Here is a 17001-nt window from a genome sequence, read left to right on the forward strand (position 1 = left end):
GTGGGGCAAAATGGCCTGGGGCAACGATGATCCCAGAGCTGCTGCTGCTTCCTCCAGTAATCAGGAGAACATTCACAATATCACCAGTGGCTTTTGCTCCAACTAGTAGCCAATTCTTATGTCATGTCGTGTCTCCCGATACATGTCTTTGGTCTGTGGGATTTAACACGGGGAAAAAAAGCTTGTAAATTCAACCCATTGTCCCCAAACGCTGGTAACTGGGTAGAAATAACGTGTCTTTGTGATTTTCTTTGGTTCGTTTTTTTAAATTTAATTTAAACATTTGGTAAAACACTGCCTACTTGGGGAGAAAAGAGATATGGCAAAAATAACACCGCTTTAGGACTCAACCATTCCCTCCACATGGAGCTAAGTAATCCATCATCCCACGCAGTTGAGATGATGGATTTAACAAATGACGGCCTCTTTTGAAACACGCCATAAAAATAATTTATTATCCTTTTTAAGGAAGGAATTGGCGTTCTTACTCCCCGATAGAGATAAATGTACGAGTTCAGCCCATTGTTTCCCCCCCTCGCCTTGCCCAGAAGTGGTACCGCCCAATAGTATTGAAGGTAAAGCTCACAACCGGATTGTTTTCCGAGAGAGGAGGAAGTGTCGCAGACGTCCGCTGCGTGCAGCGCACGATTTTATTGCAACATTTATTTTTTATTTTATACCCGACTGTTTTTGTTTTTCCTTGGCCGCTTCGTTTGCTCGCCATGGCTCTGTCCGGGGGTCTCGGAGCCATGGCTTTGCCCAGCGAGCTTATTGTCCACATATTCTCCTTTCTGTCCGACCGAGACAAGCTCCGGGCCTCGGCCGTCTGTTCCCGGTGGAGGGAGTGTCTCTTCTACCCCGCGTTATGGACCGAACTCAAACTACGAATCGGCGCCGGCCGTAACGATGGCAACCCCAGCTCCGACGAGACCCCGAAACTGGAGTTCCTGATGCGGAAGTTCGGCTCCTTCGTGCGGGAGCTGCAGCTGGAGCTGGCGCCGGTGGACGGCTATATTGTCCCGCTCAACAGCGACAGGATGGACCAGCCTCACGGCCCCGATAACGACCCACAGCTGTCGGAGCGATGGAGGGACGCCATGGCCGCTTATTTGGACCAGGTGCTCTGCGTGCTCGCGGGCATCCGCAACAACAGGTACGGTTCTGCTCGCCGATGTCAAGATGTCGCCCCGCGGTGTCGCGTCGCTTCACGCCAGAGAAATTTGCGTGACATTCCCGTGTTTGTGCCATTTGGCTGCGTTTGGCGCAGCGTAGTGAGCTAGCAGCTAGCCGGCTAGTTAGCTATAAACAAACAGAAACTGACATTAGGAGTTACGTAAGAGGGTCTTTGCGTCGCAATTGACAGCTAACGGCTCCCACCCGACCATCTTTTACCCCCCTAGTCATCATCAATTTGACATTTTAGCTGTGTTTGGGGCGATGTGTAGCGTGTCGTTTTGTTTTCTGCTTGGTCGGGCTGCTTTTGTTGCGCTTTAGCTGCGCTACAGTGGTCGTCGGGGTCAGGCTTTGTCGTCTGTAGTTTGCTGATCTCAGCACCGACACTCTCTATAGTTTAGACATATTAAGCCCTGATGCCTTTTTGAGTCGCAGAAGATGTGTGTGCATCGGTCGTCCGGGAAATTGTGACCGGGTTAAGGTCGAGATCTGCAGGAAATAAACCTAAATCTCTCGGTTGAGGGCAGAATTGTCTGCCTTCTCCTACATTCTCCATTATAGCCCTCGTTCATTCTGCCTTTCGGAAGCTTCCAACGTCTTCACTTCGTTCCGGCTGTTGAATGGCACCCGTTATTGTGTTATTCTTTGTATTGATGTGAATTCATATTGGGAGGTTGCAGAAATGCGCAACATTTCTCAATGGGTTCCTTTTTTTGGTGTTAATGAGATGGGCTGTGATGGATCAGATCCTCTCGCCCAATTAAGTTTCACTTTATGGTGTTTTCCAACAGCAAAAGTCTGAAATGTGCCACTTCCTTTACCAAATGCTCAATAAACCCACAGGTTCTGATGCACTCTGATGTCTTATTCTGAAAGAACGGTTCATCCTGCACCCAAAACCCCAAGGTCAGGTCAGGAGGCCTCGATGGAACATAAGAATTTCTGAATGTGAAGGACATTGATGGTATTTCAGGCGTCTTTGACATCCACCTCCCCATTGAATGTGCTTCAATACCTTTTGAGGAGCATAAGCAGCACTGATTTACAAGATTCCACTGAACACGGAGGGTTAGCTCGTGTTGGCTGATGGCTCAGATCTTAATGCGTTCGGCTCTAGTTCCAGTAAAAGTCAACATTGCGAGTGATCCTTGCTTAAACGCGCTGTTGGTGTGCAAAACCCTTTGTACGCTAACACAACTGGTCCCTTCTTGTTGTTTCCTCCTGTGATTGTTTAACCTTAGCGCCCATGTTAAACCACGTTGAGACGTTTGTGCGTCGTTAAGCTCGAGACACTAAGTAGCTGTACGCAGACCTGTTGCGGGTTCGTTGCTGGGGCTTTCTGGCTCGCCGATAATCAAGAGGAAGTGGGGTGAAAGGCAGTTACAGCGTTCCCTTTGCAGGCCTGTGCGGTTCGGTGTTGCGCGTCGCTCGCTGTAACTCGTGCAGCGTTCTCACACACATCCTCTCTGCGTTGTGCGTCGCTCTTTTATTTCGCGTTGCTGTTACCTTTAGGAAGAGAAGCTGTCCCCCCCATTTTTGTCAAAAGGTGACGTTCTTGTCGTCCACCACGTAAACCTGAGAACCAAGGATGTTATTTTGTTTGTTTCCTGTCATATCAGTCATATCTTGATACCTGGAATCCTCTATACTGATGATACTTTGTTGTTTATTAATTTGGGGGGGGTCAAAGCACCTCATCCTGGTGTCTTTAACGGCAACACTCCTGTTTTTATGCTCTCAAAATTCTGCGATGATTCCTGTTATCGATCGTTTTTTACGCTTTCTGTTGTTCTGTAGAAACCTGCAGAAACTCAGCCTGTACGGGGACACGTGTGTCCTGCAGCAGGAGGGATTGTTGGACGGCTCCAACCTCCACCAGATCCACCAGGGGGACAAAAAGATTAACGAGTAAGGCTGACGTCATCATCTTTCTGACATCTTTGATGCTCCTCTCCAGCCGCTTTACCTGACAAGGAAATAAGGCGTTGAAACCGAGCGTTGTGCTGCGTTCAATAAGCTTCTGCAGCAGTTAAACACACATCTTGATTTGGGCTCAATGCAGCATTGGCATTTATATGCTGAGGCTTTTCTTCGGAGGAGCTGGATTTATCTTGAACAAATAGGAAGCACTGGTCAGAACGGTGACTAATTCTCTCCACCCGTCTCTTATTTCCCTCCCTCTGTTTCCTACAGAATCCAGCAGTTGTTCATGGAGATGTTGTCTAACAGCAGGCAGCTCAGGTGGTTGTCTTGTAGCTTCATGCTGGGTTTGGTAACTCCCTGCTCTTTAGCCTGCTTGTCCAATCCCTCTGCTGGGACCCTGCAGCACCTCAGTTTACTGGATCACCAGCTGGGTATGCGTGGATGGGACTTGTCTGAAGCAATTGGCTTAAAATGACAAATTCCTCAATGCCGCGTCTGTTTCATGTTGTTCAGGTCCCCTCATCACACCATCAGAGCTGGATCGTTTGTCCAATCTTCACTCCCTGGCTTTGGATTTCTCCGATATGACGTCCGAGCTCTGCGGCCTGCTGGCGTCGCCCTGCCGGACTCCACTGCACCGCCTCTCCCTGCTGCTAAACGGGGCTGCCCTGGAGTTCAAGCCATTGGAAGGGACCGCCACAGAGGACGACTGGAAAGCACTGGTCACACCCCTTTGTCCGTTAACGCCATTTCTGTCCACTCCCAAAGACTCCGTATTGAAATATTGCTTCCTCCTTTTGTGTGCCCGGCGGCGGACAGGTTCGCGTGAGCACCAATCTGCGCGTGTACGTCATGGCCCTGGAGGTGGACAACTCGGAGCTCCTTCGGGTCCTAAAGCCCAGCCTACCTCTGGAGCGCCTCCACCTCGACAGCTATCACACACTGGTGTCGGACGCCACTTTGGAATTAATATCGCAGCAGTACAACAAAACATTGACTCACTTCCTGCTCCTGAGGGACGATCCCGACTTCCCCGACCTCACTGTCAATCGCAACGAAGACCCGTTGGTCCTGTTGGCCTGGAGGTGTACACAACTGGCTGTGCTGGTTATTCACGGTGAGTCCGTTTTCTATGTTCTTGGATTAGCTTAGGTGGGTAACCACAAGTTGAACTGGCTTCTTGTAGTGTGGTTTGTGTCTTCAGAACCGTTTTATACTGAAAAAACTGCAAAGGTTGGGTCTAACGGGTCAGTCCTCTCTGTCCCTCTGAAGGTTACACCATATGGTCCCATAATTTGGTGGCCATCTCGCGACTGCGAGGCTCTAGCCTTCGCGTCCTGACCGTCTCTGAAGAGAGCATCGAGTTTGATCCGGACCAGTCTGTGGGCATGGAGGGCGACCCGCTGCTCAACCTGGTCAAAGAGGTCTCTCTGGGCCTCGGCCGTGTCTGGCACCCCTGCCTGGACTCCAGCCTGGTTCTGTCAGAACCCACCCAGCACTTCCACCACGAGCTGAAGACCTTCAGCATGGGCATGTAGGCAGGGACGTCGGCTCGAAACATGTCGGATAAAACGCTGTCAAGACCAGACGAGACCAGTCCGCGTCAACCAGACCACCAACCCCTGACGTCAACAGGAAATGAAAAGTGCAAAAAAATAACAGTCAGTCCTGTCACATTACCTCACGTGCACTGATTGTTTTGGTTTATTTTAACGCATTTTATGTTTGTTTATTTTAGCACCCCAAAATTGCCCGCGATTATCCCGGTTATTCCCATTTCGCCAGCGCGACCACTTGAATTTCCGCAATTAATTGAGTTAGAAGAACAAACGAATGATTTCAGTTGCTTTTAAAAGGAAATCTTATTAGAGCTGCCAAGTCAGAACTTAATGTTCCTGTGACAATGTATTCAGTTTGAGGGAAAATCGATTTGTGGTCTGCTTCCCGTTCCCCCTGGTCCGACATCAGCCATCCAGTCTGGTCTGGTCTTGATCAGCGGGAGCTCTGCGTGTGTCTCCAGCACCAGAATAACCTCCAGAGCTTCTGTGTGATGTAACTTTGATCCCCCCCCACACTTTTTTGTCATTATAAGGGGTTTGAGCTCCCTGATCTGTCTGACGTTTTCCTGTGTGATGATTTCTTTGCCTGTGTTGGTATTTAAATACATCAATATTAATACCCTGCTTGTTGCTACTGTAGAACAGCACAGGCCAGCAGGTTAAGGCCCGAGTGGGGATTTTATTTTTTTTTCCCCCAGTGACATTTACTCACTCTGGCGATTACCTTTTTTCTTTCTTTATATATATATATAGTTTTATTTTGCTTTCTGCTCCACTTTAGTGACACATATATATAATTTGCATGCTAACCACTTCCTTGCTAACACAACCATGGCTGCTCCTGCCGGTGCTCCGGCCGAGCACCCCCCTTCATGTCCACTGGTCTGGAAGCCTTACCAGCAGCGTGGCGGCTCATTGGTTGAATGCTGCTTTCTTTGGCAGCCACGTCGGGGCACCATCCTGATTTAAAAGCAGGGGAAAGCTCGGGAGTTGATTTTTAACAGGGAGCCTCGTCTTCCATCCGACATCGGAGCCGAGCTAACAGGACTCGGCAAGTCTCGATACAACGTAACTGTTGTGGTTGGCGCTGTAGTGAGCTGGTTGCAAGGCTGCATTCGCCGCTGTATTCAGAGTGAATATAGTTGCTTTTGCTCTCCGTCAGGGGTCGACTCTTCCTGACCAGCGTCGCTGTTTTCACAGACACTTTGTCAAAGAGCTGTGGTTACTTTTTTTAAAAATTCAGACTCTCGCTTGACCCCCGCCTCGCAAAAAAAAGGAAAAGTCTTATTCCATAATGCCATATTTGTGTTTGACAAATCTCTGACTTCTGTGTTTGTGCTGAAGCCACGTTGAACCATCATTGTGCCGAGACAGAGCTTCTTACGGTTTTTTGCGGTTAACGCGGGCGACTTCGCGGATCGAACTCTCCCTCCATGGTAAATTGAGCAGAAGGTTTGACGGTAAAGGGCCGAGAGAGGTCCGAATGTATATGGACCCGGCGTTTCGCTCTGATGCCGGTTATTTCTGGTTCCTGTCGAAGGCGAACTGTAAGGCTGTGTGTGCAGACACACCTGGCGGATGGATATTCTGCCACAACGAGCAACAGCTGAGTGGAGATTGTAGTTTCTACTGACGGTACACTGCTTATTTTTCTATAAAGTGGCACCTACAGCACAAGATTTAGGTCACATGTCGTAGAATACTCTGTCTCAGGTAGGCTTTTCCCATCACTACATGACCAGGACATTGGTAGTGGTGGTGTTATTAAGTTGTGTGATACAATCAGTTAGACTAAGATGTTGTGGTTGTTTTGTTTTTTTGTTTTTTAGTTTTGTCTCTCTTGAGTCACAGTTGCCTTGGAAACAGCTCCTAATTTTCTGGATACAATTATTGTCAATGTCCTCGCCATCGAAAACATTTACCTCTGCCTTTGATGCGGGGGGTAACAGACCTAATCATACATTTGTTTTCAAAGATTAAGGTTAATTGATAAGCTGAAGGACGGCAAAAGCCGAGCTGGGGCCTGTTGGGTAATATCGGTAAAGGGGGGCGGGGGGGCGAAACTGGGCCCAGTTAATGTTTGAAGTGAATGTAGGGTGGAAATACTTCATTGTGGCGTGGGCAGTCTCGTTTGACTCTTCAGCGTAACGTTTAACCAACATGAAGGTATTAATTTAATTTAATTTTTTTTGGAAGATGTTAGTGAAGTGATGCCTTTGCCTTGATAAATGAATGTGTGGGTTGGGGGAGGGAGGGGGGGGGGGGCGGTCCACGCGGCGTGGAAATCTGAGCGAGGACCGAAGCCGAGCGTCGCTGACCAAATAGTGCTGAATGTGAGCTGGGCCACATGTTGTGGTGAAACCGCGGCTGCTTTGGTCCACAGGTGACCTGTCGGGGGTTTCCCCGCTTCCTTGGAAGTTTACCGGGCGACTCAAAGGTTTGGGCCCGATACGTCAGTACCCACGACGGCTTCGGCTGAGTTACTCCTGAGCACACCACGGCACTTTAGAAGCAGAGGCATGGACGTTCCAGACTCAGAGCTCCACGTAGAGGTCTGTAGTTTAGACTCTCTTGTTTCCATGTACTGACACAGACCTACAGTTGTACAGCGTACTAGCACTTTGCTCGAATCTTAAAGCGGTCCCAGTGGCGGGCCCTGTGGTTACCAAATGTTTGCTCAGTTGTTAAGGGACCGTGACGGCGTAGCCATGATAATCTCTCCAGTCCTATCTCAGGATTAATGCACTCTGGTACCAAGAGTTTCTTTTAAAGGCTGCCGGTGGTTGTATATAGAGGCTTTACCCTCTCAGAAGTGGGGCGGTAGTACCAACAGGTCAGACCAAATGATGTTGGGTTTTTAAAAACAAAATCTCATCTTCCTCCTTTAGTTTATGCATTTTTAGAATTTTACGCAGCTCGTTTTATGTGTGGGGTTTAAGATGTTTGTGTTGCGTTGATGTATCATCTGTCTAACAGGGTGGGCCAATCACCGCAGTCTCCGGCAGAATGTAATTATAGTTAAGACAACACAACAGAGTCATTGGATTTTTTTGATTTTTACAAACCCACCCTGATCCACATGTCTTCTTTTTCCCTTTTCTCCACGGGCTCCATGCTCAAATATTCCTCTTTGGCCAGTATCCTTCACTGAGGGGATCTGATTTTCCCCAAATGGATGTTGATCTAGATCCCTCTAGACTATTTCTATTCCATAACTGATTTGAGCCTCGAGTGTGTCTCCGAAACCTTCACAGTCCTGTGACACCGAGCTGAATATTGTTCTCACCAGATGAGAAAAAGGTGTGAAAATGTTTGACCAGTAAGACTTCTCATTACACTCTGGCATTTGAGGGGGAAAAAAAGCTCATTTGTATATTTGCCAATCCTCAAATCTGAAGCCATCCAATGCCCAGAGTCTTACACCTCTGCCCTCCCTGCTTTGTTCCTTTTAGCGTTGTGTATTTGTGGTGTCGCCGTGGTTGTTAGCAGAAGCAGTAGAGGATAGAATTGTTAGGCTTCACAACACAGGCCTGTATGTTTTGTGGCTGTGGGCATCGAAGAGCGTACGCGTGAAGAGTGTGAACGTCTGCGTCGTGTTTTTTTAATTTAATTTTTTTTTTTTCTTCCCACGAGTGCGTTTGTGTTTCCGGCGTGGAGTTGGACGGGCGGCGATCCTGTCGCTTGTGATGCAGCAGGAAACGGGAATGGAACTCGTTTGTTCTCAGGGTACAGTCGGAGGGAAAGTTACAATCGCTCAGGCCTCGAGCTCAGGGATGGGGGGGAATCCGGTCCCTGGGTCAGTACAAACCGGGTTTTCTATCCTACAGGTAGCCAATGGTCAAAGCTTTTCTGCCTGGTAGGACACAAAACCCAGCATTACTCCAGCCCTGGACTGGATTTGTCCATCCCTGCTAGCTCATATGAGTAATGGGAGTCACTGGATCTGTTCTACTTCCTTGGTGTGTTAGTTTTTTAAGCTGCCAAAGACCACAGTGGAACAAACAGACACAAGTCTATCTGAAGTGCCCATGTACGCACACGCTGGCAGGAGGCCGGTCCAGTATCCTTCCACACTCAGCATCTCAGTGTAACGCTTTTCCAGTTTGAAATGTCATCCATGGGTTTTTCTTGCCGTCTCTCTTCATACTGCGACCACTGTGCCAGGCCAGTTCAAACGTCAGCACTGTCATGTGGATGATGGAAAGAGCGACCGAAGCCGACCTGTTTGTGCGCTCACGTTCTCGAATTCCTCTCTATGAAAGGCACTCAGGGTCTAGACTACATGACTGCATGACTGCATGTAGCTGAGGCAGAGCAACAAAAAAAAGGCCGCGGCAGTCCGGAGCAGTGAGCTGTATAATTATGGGAGGTTTAAGCAGAAGAGTCTTGGGTTGGACCATGGCAACAAGTTGCTCAAGACCTCACTCCTCCATCCATTCCATGTGTTACTAGAGGAGAAAAGAACACCTAGCGGAGAAGGGGAAGTTGGATATCAGAACATGTCAAGGCCAAACAAACCTCCGGGTGACCCCTGCGGTTCTATTCTGGCAGAGCACTGGTCACACGCTCATGTTCCGTAGAAGCTCTGATGGGCTCTTGTCTGGTCTTTTTAAGTTAGGGGACGTTTGACTGCAGCTTACTATCTGGCTACGCTCTTCACATACGCTATCATTTTTAACTATTATTCTCTCTTTATTTTTTTAAAATCTTGACTGTTTTCACACACGTCCGGGTCGCAGCATCGGACATCGCACCAGACTACCAGCAGGGCTGAGCAGAACAGAGGTGTGGTTCCTGTTTAGAAGCGAGCGTTTCCGGCTCTTCCAAACGTGCGCCGCCGCTGCCAGTTCGGGCTTTTTTCCTTCGTGGCGAGGCCGCTGCCGTTGGCCTGCCAGAGGAAGGGCGAGGCGTGAGAGCAACATCAGTCCTGTCCACCGTGAGGGTCATCGATGGGGGGGCCCCCATACATTAATGCAGGACATCAGACCGCTGATTGCACATGAAATGACACAGCGAGTGTCCCTGAAGTGGCAGCTGGAGACTCTGGGCTTTGTTTTTAATGAGCTCAGCCCCAATTCAAGGCTGTAGATGAGAGCTGGAGGCCGTCGCCTGCAGTTCCTGCCCGTGCATGTTGGCTTTAGTTATTGTTTCCTTCCTTCCATCGTTATTTGGCCTTCGTGACAGGTTAGAACTGTGTGATGCAGATCCAAGTCTCCCGCCAGGCTGGTTTAGTCTCAGTTTACTCTGCGCTGGTGACATCGGTGTTCAAGGGTGAAGGAACGGGAAAATGTGCGTGATTTTAGTACCAAAGCAACAAATCGGGTCTCCATCAGCCCACAGGCCCAGTCGTTTCAGTTTCATTTCCGCTTTGATCGTCACACAGAAGTGATACCAGTTTTGAAATGTTGGTTTAAAGTAATTTCAAGCTACAAAATATTTTGGGCAATGTGAACATCATCTTTGTAAATAGCTTCAGAGGTAATTCAAGATTATGGACAGGGTTTTTTCTCTTCTCACGGTGATATTTACTGATGCTTCCTGCTTTTCTCTCTCTCTCTTTTTTTTTTTAACACATCCAAATCTACCAGACTACTAGTTGTACATGCACGACCTCTGAATGGGCTCATGTAGAGCTGGACTCCAGCAAGAATGTAAAGAATCTGAACATCCCTTGTGTACGTTTCTGTTAGTTTGAGGGGAAAAAAACACTGGATGTGCATCGCACTGGTATGAAATCAGTCCTGTGTAACAGATACGGATGAATGTGTATAATCTGGATGAAGGAGAGGGTCAGACTATTAGCAGCTAGTCACAGCAAGAGCCTCAAGTCTGAGCTCCCAGTGATAGTCGACGGTCAAGCTGTCCTACCAGCCGAGTCACAGTCATCTCAGTCTAACGATTATTTTAAGGGTTTTGCCGTCAGCTCGGCAGGCTATCTTTAACAGAAATGATACATGGCACTTACAGCACGAGCTAAACCTTGTCGGTTTAGCGGTTGTGCCCGGTTACATCAAGGAACCGACAGACGTGCTCGGTGCACGTCTCATTTCTGTGGCTCTGATGTTTCTGGCTGCTAAACAAAGTCTTTCTTGTCCAGTCAGGAGTGCCAAAGCTCCTAATTAGCCAGGCAGGCAGGCCTGCTGCCCAATCCAGCCTCACAACTATGCAAGAGGAATGCATATAATTCACCCCCGTTCTTGTTTTTCCGTTTTGTCTTTTCATTTCTTGTCACTGTTCACCTGCAGATGTAGAGGTAAGAAGTTGCAATGATAATACTTGGCCTTATGATGATTTCTGAAATCTTATCATTTGAGTATTGAGATCTTTTGATTCCGGTCGGCCAACCCGGCGACAGCAGCGGTGACGGCGGGCTCACTCTTGGTCTCTGTGAGACTTGCCAGACGGCCCCTAGTTTTATCGTGGTACGAATGTTGTGCATTTGTTTAAAATCAGGACAGTTTGCAATAACAGCAGTCTTACTAGTGGCCACAAGGGGGCACAAGCAGTGCTGACAGCGCCCGGCTGCATCTTTAGAGAATCACAGAGGAAGAAATAGAAACTCTATGAATAGATATTATATAAATATATAGATATATATAACTCACAGTGCATATTTGTATAGGTATTGACAATGCGTTACCATGGTATACTCTTATGCAACACATGTCTCGGTTCAGTTTATGAACATAAAGTATATTCTGAAATCACACTTTGTAAATCAAAGCTATGTTGTTGTGGCGTGCGTGTTTTTCTTTTTCTTTCTTTGTGGAAATAAATGGTTTTACCATCCTAAATGTTGAACATTCTGGTCATTATCAATGTGGGATTGTTTCTGGTCTGCACACAGCCCTGGGTTTAACTTTCTTCCTGCACGTGCGTCATCATGCACAACGCACACAAACACAACTGGACAAGGCTTCAGATCACAAAGCCTTTTTCTGCTCTTCAGCAAGCTTCCAATCATACCGGAGTTTGGCAAACATCTGGGTGTAGGTTCATTGTAGCTTCACCTGTTGATTTGGATAGAATTGTGTTGCAGGCTGCCTCATTTGGTGTAGCCAACACGGGAAGGTTCTGCTGCACAATGACCTCTGCTGGATAAATGTGAGAGCTATGTACTCTGTGTGTATGTAAACTTCTCCGGTGAAACCTTTACAGATGCTTTATTTTGGGGATTTGATCTGCAGGGACGCTGTCCTCTCGGAAGAGAAGACGCATTTTCCACAGAACACTGTTGATCAATGGTTCTGTTATGTGGAAAAGGGGACGATGGCTTACACCCCTCCAACATGTAAGACCTCTTCACTGATAAATGGTGTACGCTCGAGAGGTCAATCCGGTAAATGTGGATTTGAATTAATATTGAATGAATGCTACTTTTAGTCTGTGAATAAAACATTTGAAATGGATGTTTGTTTCCATTGTCTTTATTTAACCCATCCCTTTTAGCTCCTGTAACATTCTGGATACACTGGCTTCAACAAGCCTTCTACTATCCAACAAGCTGAGCCGCAGTCTCTGAACGTGAGTAATGTGAATAGATTAAGTGTTTTCTATGTTTTACCAGTGGTTTTAATTGGACGTTCGTAGAGGAAAATGCTCCCTGTCCTCCCAGTAGGTGGTCCAACAGCACCATCTACTGGTTTATTGGGGAACCGTGGCGGAGAAAACTGCATGAGCCTTGAGCAACGATATGACGATCGAATGACTTGAGAGACTTTGATCAAGGCCAAGGGGCTTACTATGTTCTGCATACTACACGTGCAAGTTAAAGGAATTATTAAAAGACAACTCAGATCTCTCCTTCCAAGTGCCTCCACTTTCTAATCGGAATCATAATCTATCCTTTTACAGTATAGAAGACGAGTAATATATGAAGGCAAACGCTGAAGGCGTTTTGTTCACATGTCAGGAAAGTCTGCATTCCCGTTATACTTAGTTTCTAATTTACTTGTGTCATGTTCATTTTTATGGTGTGCTGTGCTTTTAAAAAAAAATCCTTCACTACTTTATTTATTCCACAGTGCAGTTGCAATGACAGCTTTGTGAGGTAGGGGGCGCAACTCCCAATGGCGTATGACCGCCGCTGGAAAAGTAGACGAAGAAGAAGCGGCACGTGAATCGCGCTAACTGGAGTCAAGATGGCGGTTGTGGTGCGAAACCTGCAAGACCAGCTCGAAAAAGCTAAAGAAAGCTTGAAAAATGTAGACGATAATATTCGGAAATTAACTGGGCGTGATCCCAATGAGATGAGGTGGGTTATGTTGGTATTCATCCATCGTCTGTTAATTTGCGGAAGGCCGTCTCACTGACTTGCTAATAGTACGCACTGTTGTAGCTTAGCTAGTCAGCACATTTATTTTTAGGTTTCTTTTTGATTTCTCGAACATCATAAAAGTAGAATCTAGATGGGATGTCAGTTGGTAACAAAATCGATTAGCCTTGGAGATTCGCATACTAATGCAAGTTTTAAAATATTCCGCTGCACCCGCCAGGCCCTTTAGCCGTATTCCTACCGATGCGATAGGATTGGTGGTTAATGGAAACACATCTGGCTCTTTTTACAACACAGCACAAAATATACAGAGAAAACAACTTGACCCTGAGTGTTTTGTCATTAGTTTGATGTTTCCTTCCCTCTGTTTGTGTTCAAAGACCGGGCAATATGCGTCGGCTCGGTGGCCCCATGGCAGGCCCCGGTGGAGGTAGAGGCAGAGGAATGAACCTGCTCAGGTGAATATGTGACCATCCTTCCTTCCTGTCCTCTGTATACCTTTTGGGATCACAAGTAGGGGTCTGTATGATCATGCTTTCAAGAAACCCAGTGTGCTATTTTTGTGACATGATGCGTTCGAGATGTATGGAAATGTCCCTCTTTGGATAAGGTTGAAATTCTGTTTGGTAGTTATGGATCAGACTTCCCAAACGTGCCCATTAATTCACGTTTTTGCTGATTTTTCCAGGCGTAGTCTCTTAGACATTGGAAGCGGCGGCCCCCCTGCCAAGCAGAGAGATATTGACGGAGCCCTGATGAGGTAATATTTCAAATGTAGTTTGCATATAGTTCCATCAGCAGTATCAAAAACTATGTAAAGGTTTGTTTGTTTTTTGTTTTAATGCCAATGTCTGTAAGAAACCACTCATACTGTTTGATTTTGATTCAAAAATGACCATTGAATTGGTTATTTAGGCCCAGTTAGTCTTTACACAACATTTTGTATGTTTGGACATTTTGCACTTGACATGTGCCTTATTTTTAATTTATCTAATAAGTCTGTTAAAATACTTTTGGTGGTTTTGTTTGGGTGAACAAGGTAACTTTGTATTTTGAGCAAAATACCAAATTATTGTGGATGTTTTGTCTTGTCTGACCACAAGTATCCCATACTTGGCCCACGTGCACAGCAGCTCTTATCTGTTCATGTGTGCTTCTGCAGACTGGCAGGGGACCAGAGGGCCAGGAGAGACGTACGCCCCGACAGCGACGCCGAGGACGATGATGATGTCAAAAAGGTGAAAATTGAGGCTGCGTTGAAAAATATATTTGTATCAGAATCAGATATTTGTGTTGTATTTAAAAGTCAAGCATTTTAACAGTTAAACCTTCACTTTTTATGTCAGCTTTGATGCTGTTTGACTTTTTATTTACTATTTATTCTATTTTATACTAAGGGTGCACTATGAACATTTTACGCAACCAGCAGAATTATTATTTTTTTGTTTGTTTTCAGCCGGCGTTGCAGTCGTCTGTAGTTGCTACCTCCAAGGAGAGGACGCGCCGAGACCTCATTCAAGATCAGACGATGGATGAGAAGGGCAAACAGAGGTGGGCTTATTTTACACTGTAGGCTCCTCAGTGTGTGCATCGCTCTATGGGTTTCATTTATTTGGCTTGTTTTGTTGCTCAGGAATCGGCGCATGTTTGGCCTGCTCATGGGGACTTTACAAAAATTTAAACAGGAGTCAAACGTGTCCACAGAAAAGGTGAGGAAATGAAAGCCTGGGGGAAAATGGCTGAAGGCTTCCGTATTGCTCTGGTTTCTGAACTGTATAATCATTGTTGGGTGAGAGTGAGACCAATTCTCAATTCTTCTCCCTGAACTTTTTCATTTCTAGCAAAAACGCCGGACAGAAATTGAGCAAAAACTTGAGATTCAGGCTGAGGCTGAGAAAAAGAAGGTGGAAACTGAAAAGCGGGAGTTGTTTGAAGAGAGGAGAGCCAAACAGAGTGAGCTCAGACTACTAGAACAAAAAGTAGAACTGGCTCAGCTGGTAAGAAAACATCTATAAGGGTCTGTAGAATTAGATGAAAGTCATGTCAGCATACTTGAACCTTCTTGTCTCTTTCTCACTGACAGCAAGAGGAGTGGACCAAGCACAATACTCATCTGGTGAAATATATTCGTACCAAGACTAAGCCTCATATCTTCTTTGTGCCTGGAAAAATGTGCTCCGCTACACACAAACTCCTCGAAGAGTCCACCAAAAAACTGAATGGTCAGGACCTTATCCAAACATTTGTTTTGTTTGTTTTTAAAAAGTTGGCGGCTTCTGATCTCTGCTTTTCTGTGGCAGTTGTGTTTGAAGAGAGGTGTGTGGCATTTGCCGAACACCTCAGTAAGATGGAGACCCGCCCACGGCGACAGCTTAACCGTGACCAGGACAGCAACACCACAGGAACGGACCACTTGGCAGAGGGTAAGCCCACAGGTCAGGTAGTCAAGGTGACAGGTAACAGGGGGGGTGTAGACATGGAGGAGGAGGAGGATGAGGATGATTTTGAGGAGGAGGAAAGAAAGGTGAAGGAGGCGAGGGAGGAAGGAGATAAAGAAGCACTAAATAAGGAGGAAGAGGAGAAGATGGAGGTGGGGGAGGAGAAGGTAGTGGAGCAGGGGGATAAAGATGATGAGGAAGAGGCAGAGAAAGGAGAGGAGGATGAAAGTCAGGAGTCAGAGCAGATAGAGGGTGGACCAGAGGAGGAGGAGGAAGAGAAGAGTAGGAGTGAGGGGTTAGAGATAGATAGCAAACAGGAGTCCACAGTTGTTGAAAACGCAACGAGTCCGGACCCTCCGTCCTCCGAACCGAGCGCAGCCGTCCCACAAGCCCCAGACACGAGTCCGAAGACCCATCCCAGCCCCACCACAGGAGAGGTGGCTGTTGCCTCTGAACCGAAGGCAGAAGATCCCTTGGGGGTGGCCCCCGCAGCACCTGGCCAGGAGGGCAGCACGCCTGGCCTTCAGCTGCAGGATTCAGCAGTTATGAGCCAGGCTGTGCAGGAAAGACCAGAGGAGGCATCAGCCGAAAAACAGCCCAATTCACAAGAGCCCCCCAACACGACCCCTGTTAAAGAGGGCGGTGGTGGCAGAGGGAGGAAGAAGGACAAGGAGCAGCGGAAAGGCCATAGTCGTAGTTCCTCTTCTTCCTCGTCTGGCTCATCCTCTAGTGGAAGCTCCTCCTCTTCTTCCGGATCCAGCCACTCCTCCTCGTCATCGTCGTCTTCGTCTTCCTCGTCCTCCAAGAGCAGCAGCCGCAGCCGCGACGGCAGTAAGCGCAAGAGGAGGCCTTCCGACAGGGGCAGGAAGAAGGCGGAGGAGCGAAGTCACCGCAAGAGAGGGGGGAGTAGTGGAGGAGGGAGGGATTCAAAGGGGTCGAGGAAGAGGAGGAGCGAGGAAGGGAGAGGCAGACCATCTCGGAGCGATAGGGAACATAAGGATAGAGACAGAAAGGACAAGAGACGCTAATGTTTTAATGCTAGTTGTGTGGAACACCAGGAAAATAGTGAATTCTTTCTGACAAGGTTTTTAAACTGACCCCAAGTCTTTGTGACGCAGAGCAAAATGCTGTTTTAATTCTTGTTTTTGTTCCTCGGTGTGGGAATTTATAGATCAGGGCTGAGATGAAACATTAGATGGAGGGCTCTCATTTCTACTTTGTCGCCTTTAATTGGAGCGAGAATTAAAATTTGACTTCTGACACCAAACCGTTTAGACGAGCGCCTATGCCAAACGTAATTAGTCATTTCGAGTTTATGCTGATTCGGCTGTAAATGAGACTTCTCAGATTCTCAGATGTTGAGTTTTGGGGGTGTTTTTGCTGCACTGTGGGGGGGGAAAAGCTGACTGTCATGAGGCTGTTTGTGGTTATACTGTAGATGTTTCTCCTGTGATTATTCTGTTTTTTTAACTGCTCTGGGTTCTTATATCATCATATGTAATGTGCTCCAAATATTTGTTTTTTTTTGTACGTTGACTGCTTCCAATTAAAGGGCGACCATCTCAACACATTGTTTTAATCACTAATTCTATTGTCTTTGAAGGCTCAAACTCTAGTTCAGACATTTAATCCC

The 17001-nt window shown here is 47.0% G+C and overlaps 2 protein-coding genes across 2 annotated transcripts; both read left to right on the forward strand.

Annotated features, from left to right (window-relative positions):
* Positions 1–586: 586 nt before the first annotated feature.
* Positions 587–12064, forward strand: LOC130513091 (F-box only protein 33). Its single transcript, XM_057011668.1, has 6 exons — positions 587–1153; positions 2971–3081; positions 3367–3527; positions 3610–3818; positions 3916–4213; positions 4369–12064. Exons 1-6 carry the CDS (start codon positions 723–725, stop codon positions 4632–4634), a joined length of 1476 nt encoding a protein of 491 aa, XP_056867648.1. The 5' UTR covers positions 587–722; the 3' UTR covers positions 4635–12064.
* Positions 12065–12711: 647 nt separating this feature from the next.
* On the forward strand, positions 12712–16934 carry pnn (pinin, desmosome associated protein). Its single transcript, XM_057011665.1, has 9 exons — positions 12712–12909; positions 13311–13388; positions 13619–13690; positions 14093–14168; positions 14387–14481; positions 14564–14639; positions 14772–14927; positions 15014–15152; positions 15231–16934. The coding sequence occupies exons 1-9, from the start codon at positions 12797–12799 to the stop codon at positions 16394–16396; spliced, it is 1971 nt and encodes a 656-aa protein (XP_056867645.1). The 5' UTR covers positions 12712–12796; the 3' UTR covers positions 16397–16934.
* Positions 16935–17001: the final 67 nt, after the last annotated feature.

This window comes from Takifugu flavidus, chromosome 16, assembly GCF_003711565.1.
Source record: "Takifugu flavidus isolate HTHZ2018 chromosome 16, ASM371156v2, whole genome shotgun sequence".
Taxonomy (NCBI): Eukaryota; Metazoa; Chordata; class Actinopteri; order Tetraodontiformes; family Tetraodontidae; genus Takifugu; species Takifugu flavidus.

Coding starts and splice junctions, on each gene's coding strand:
- LOC130513091 (XM_057011668.1), top strand. CDS start 723: ATGGCTCTGTCCGGGGGTCTCGGAGCCATGGCTTTGCCCAGCGAGCTT. Junction 3,819..3,915: donor AGGACGACTGGAAAGCACTG/GTCACACCCCTT, acceptor GGCGGCGGACAG/GTTCGCGTGAGCACCAATCT. Junction 4,214..4,368: donor GGCTGTGCTGGTTATTCACG/GTGAGTCCGTTT, acceptor GTCCCTCTGAAG/GTTACACCATATGGTCCCAT.
- pnn (XM_057011665.1), top strand. CDS start 12,797: ATGGCGGTTGTGGTGCGAAACCTGCAAGACCAGCTCGAAAAAGCTAAA. Junction 13,691..14,092: donor ATTGACGGAGCCCTGATGAG/GTAATATTTCAA, acceptor GTGCTTCTGCAG/ACTGGCAGGGGACCAGAGGG. Junction 14,169..14,386: donor ACGATGATGATGTCAAAAAG/GTGAAAATTGAG, acceptor GTTTGTTTTCAG/CCGGCGTTGCAGTCGTCTGT.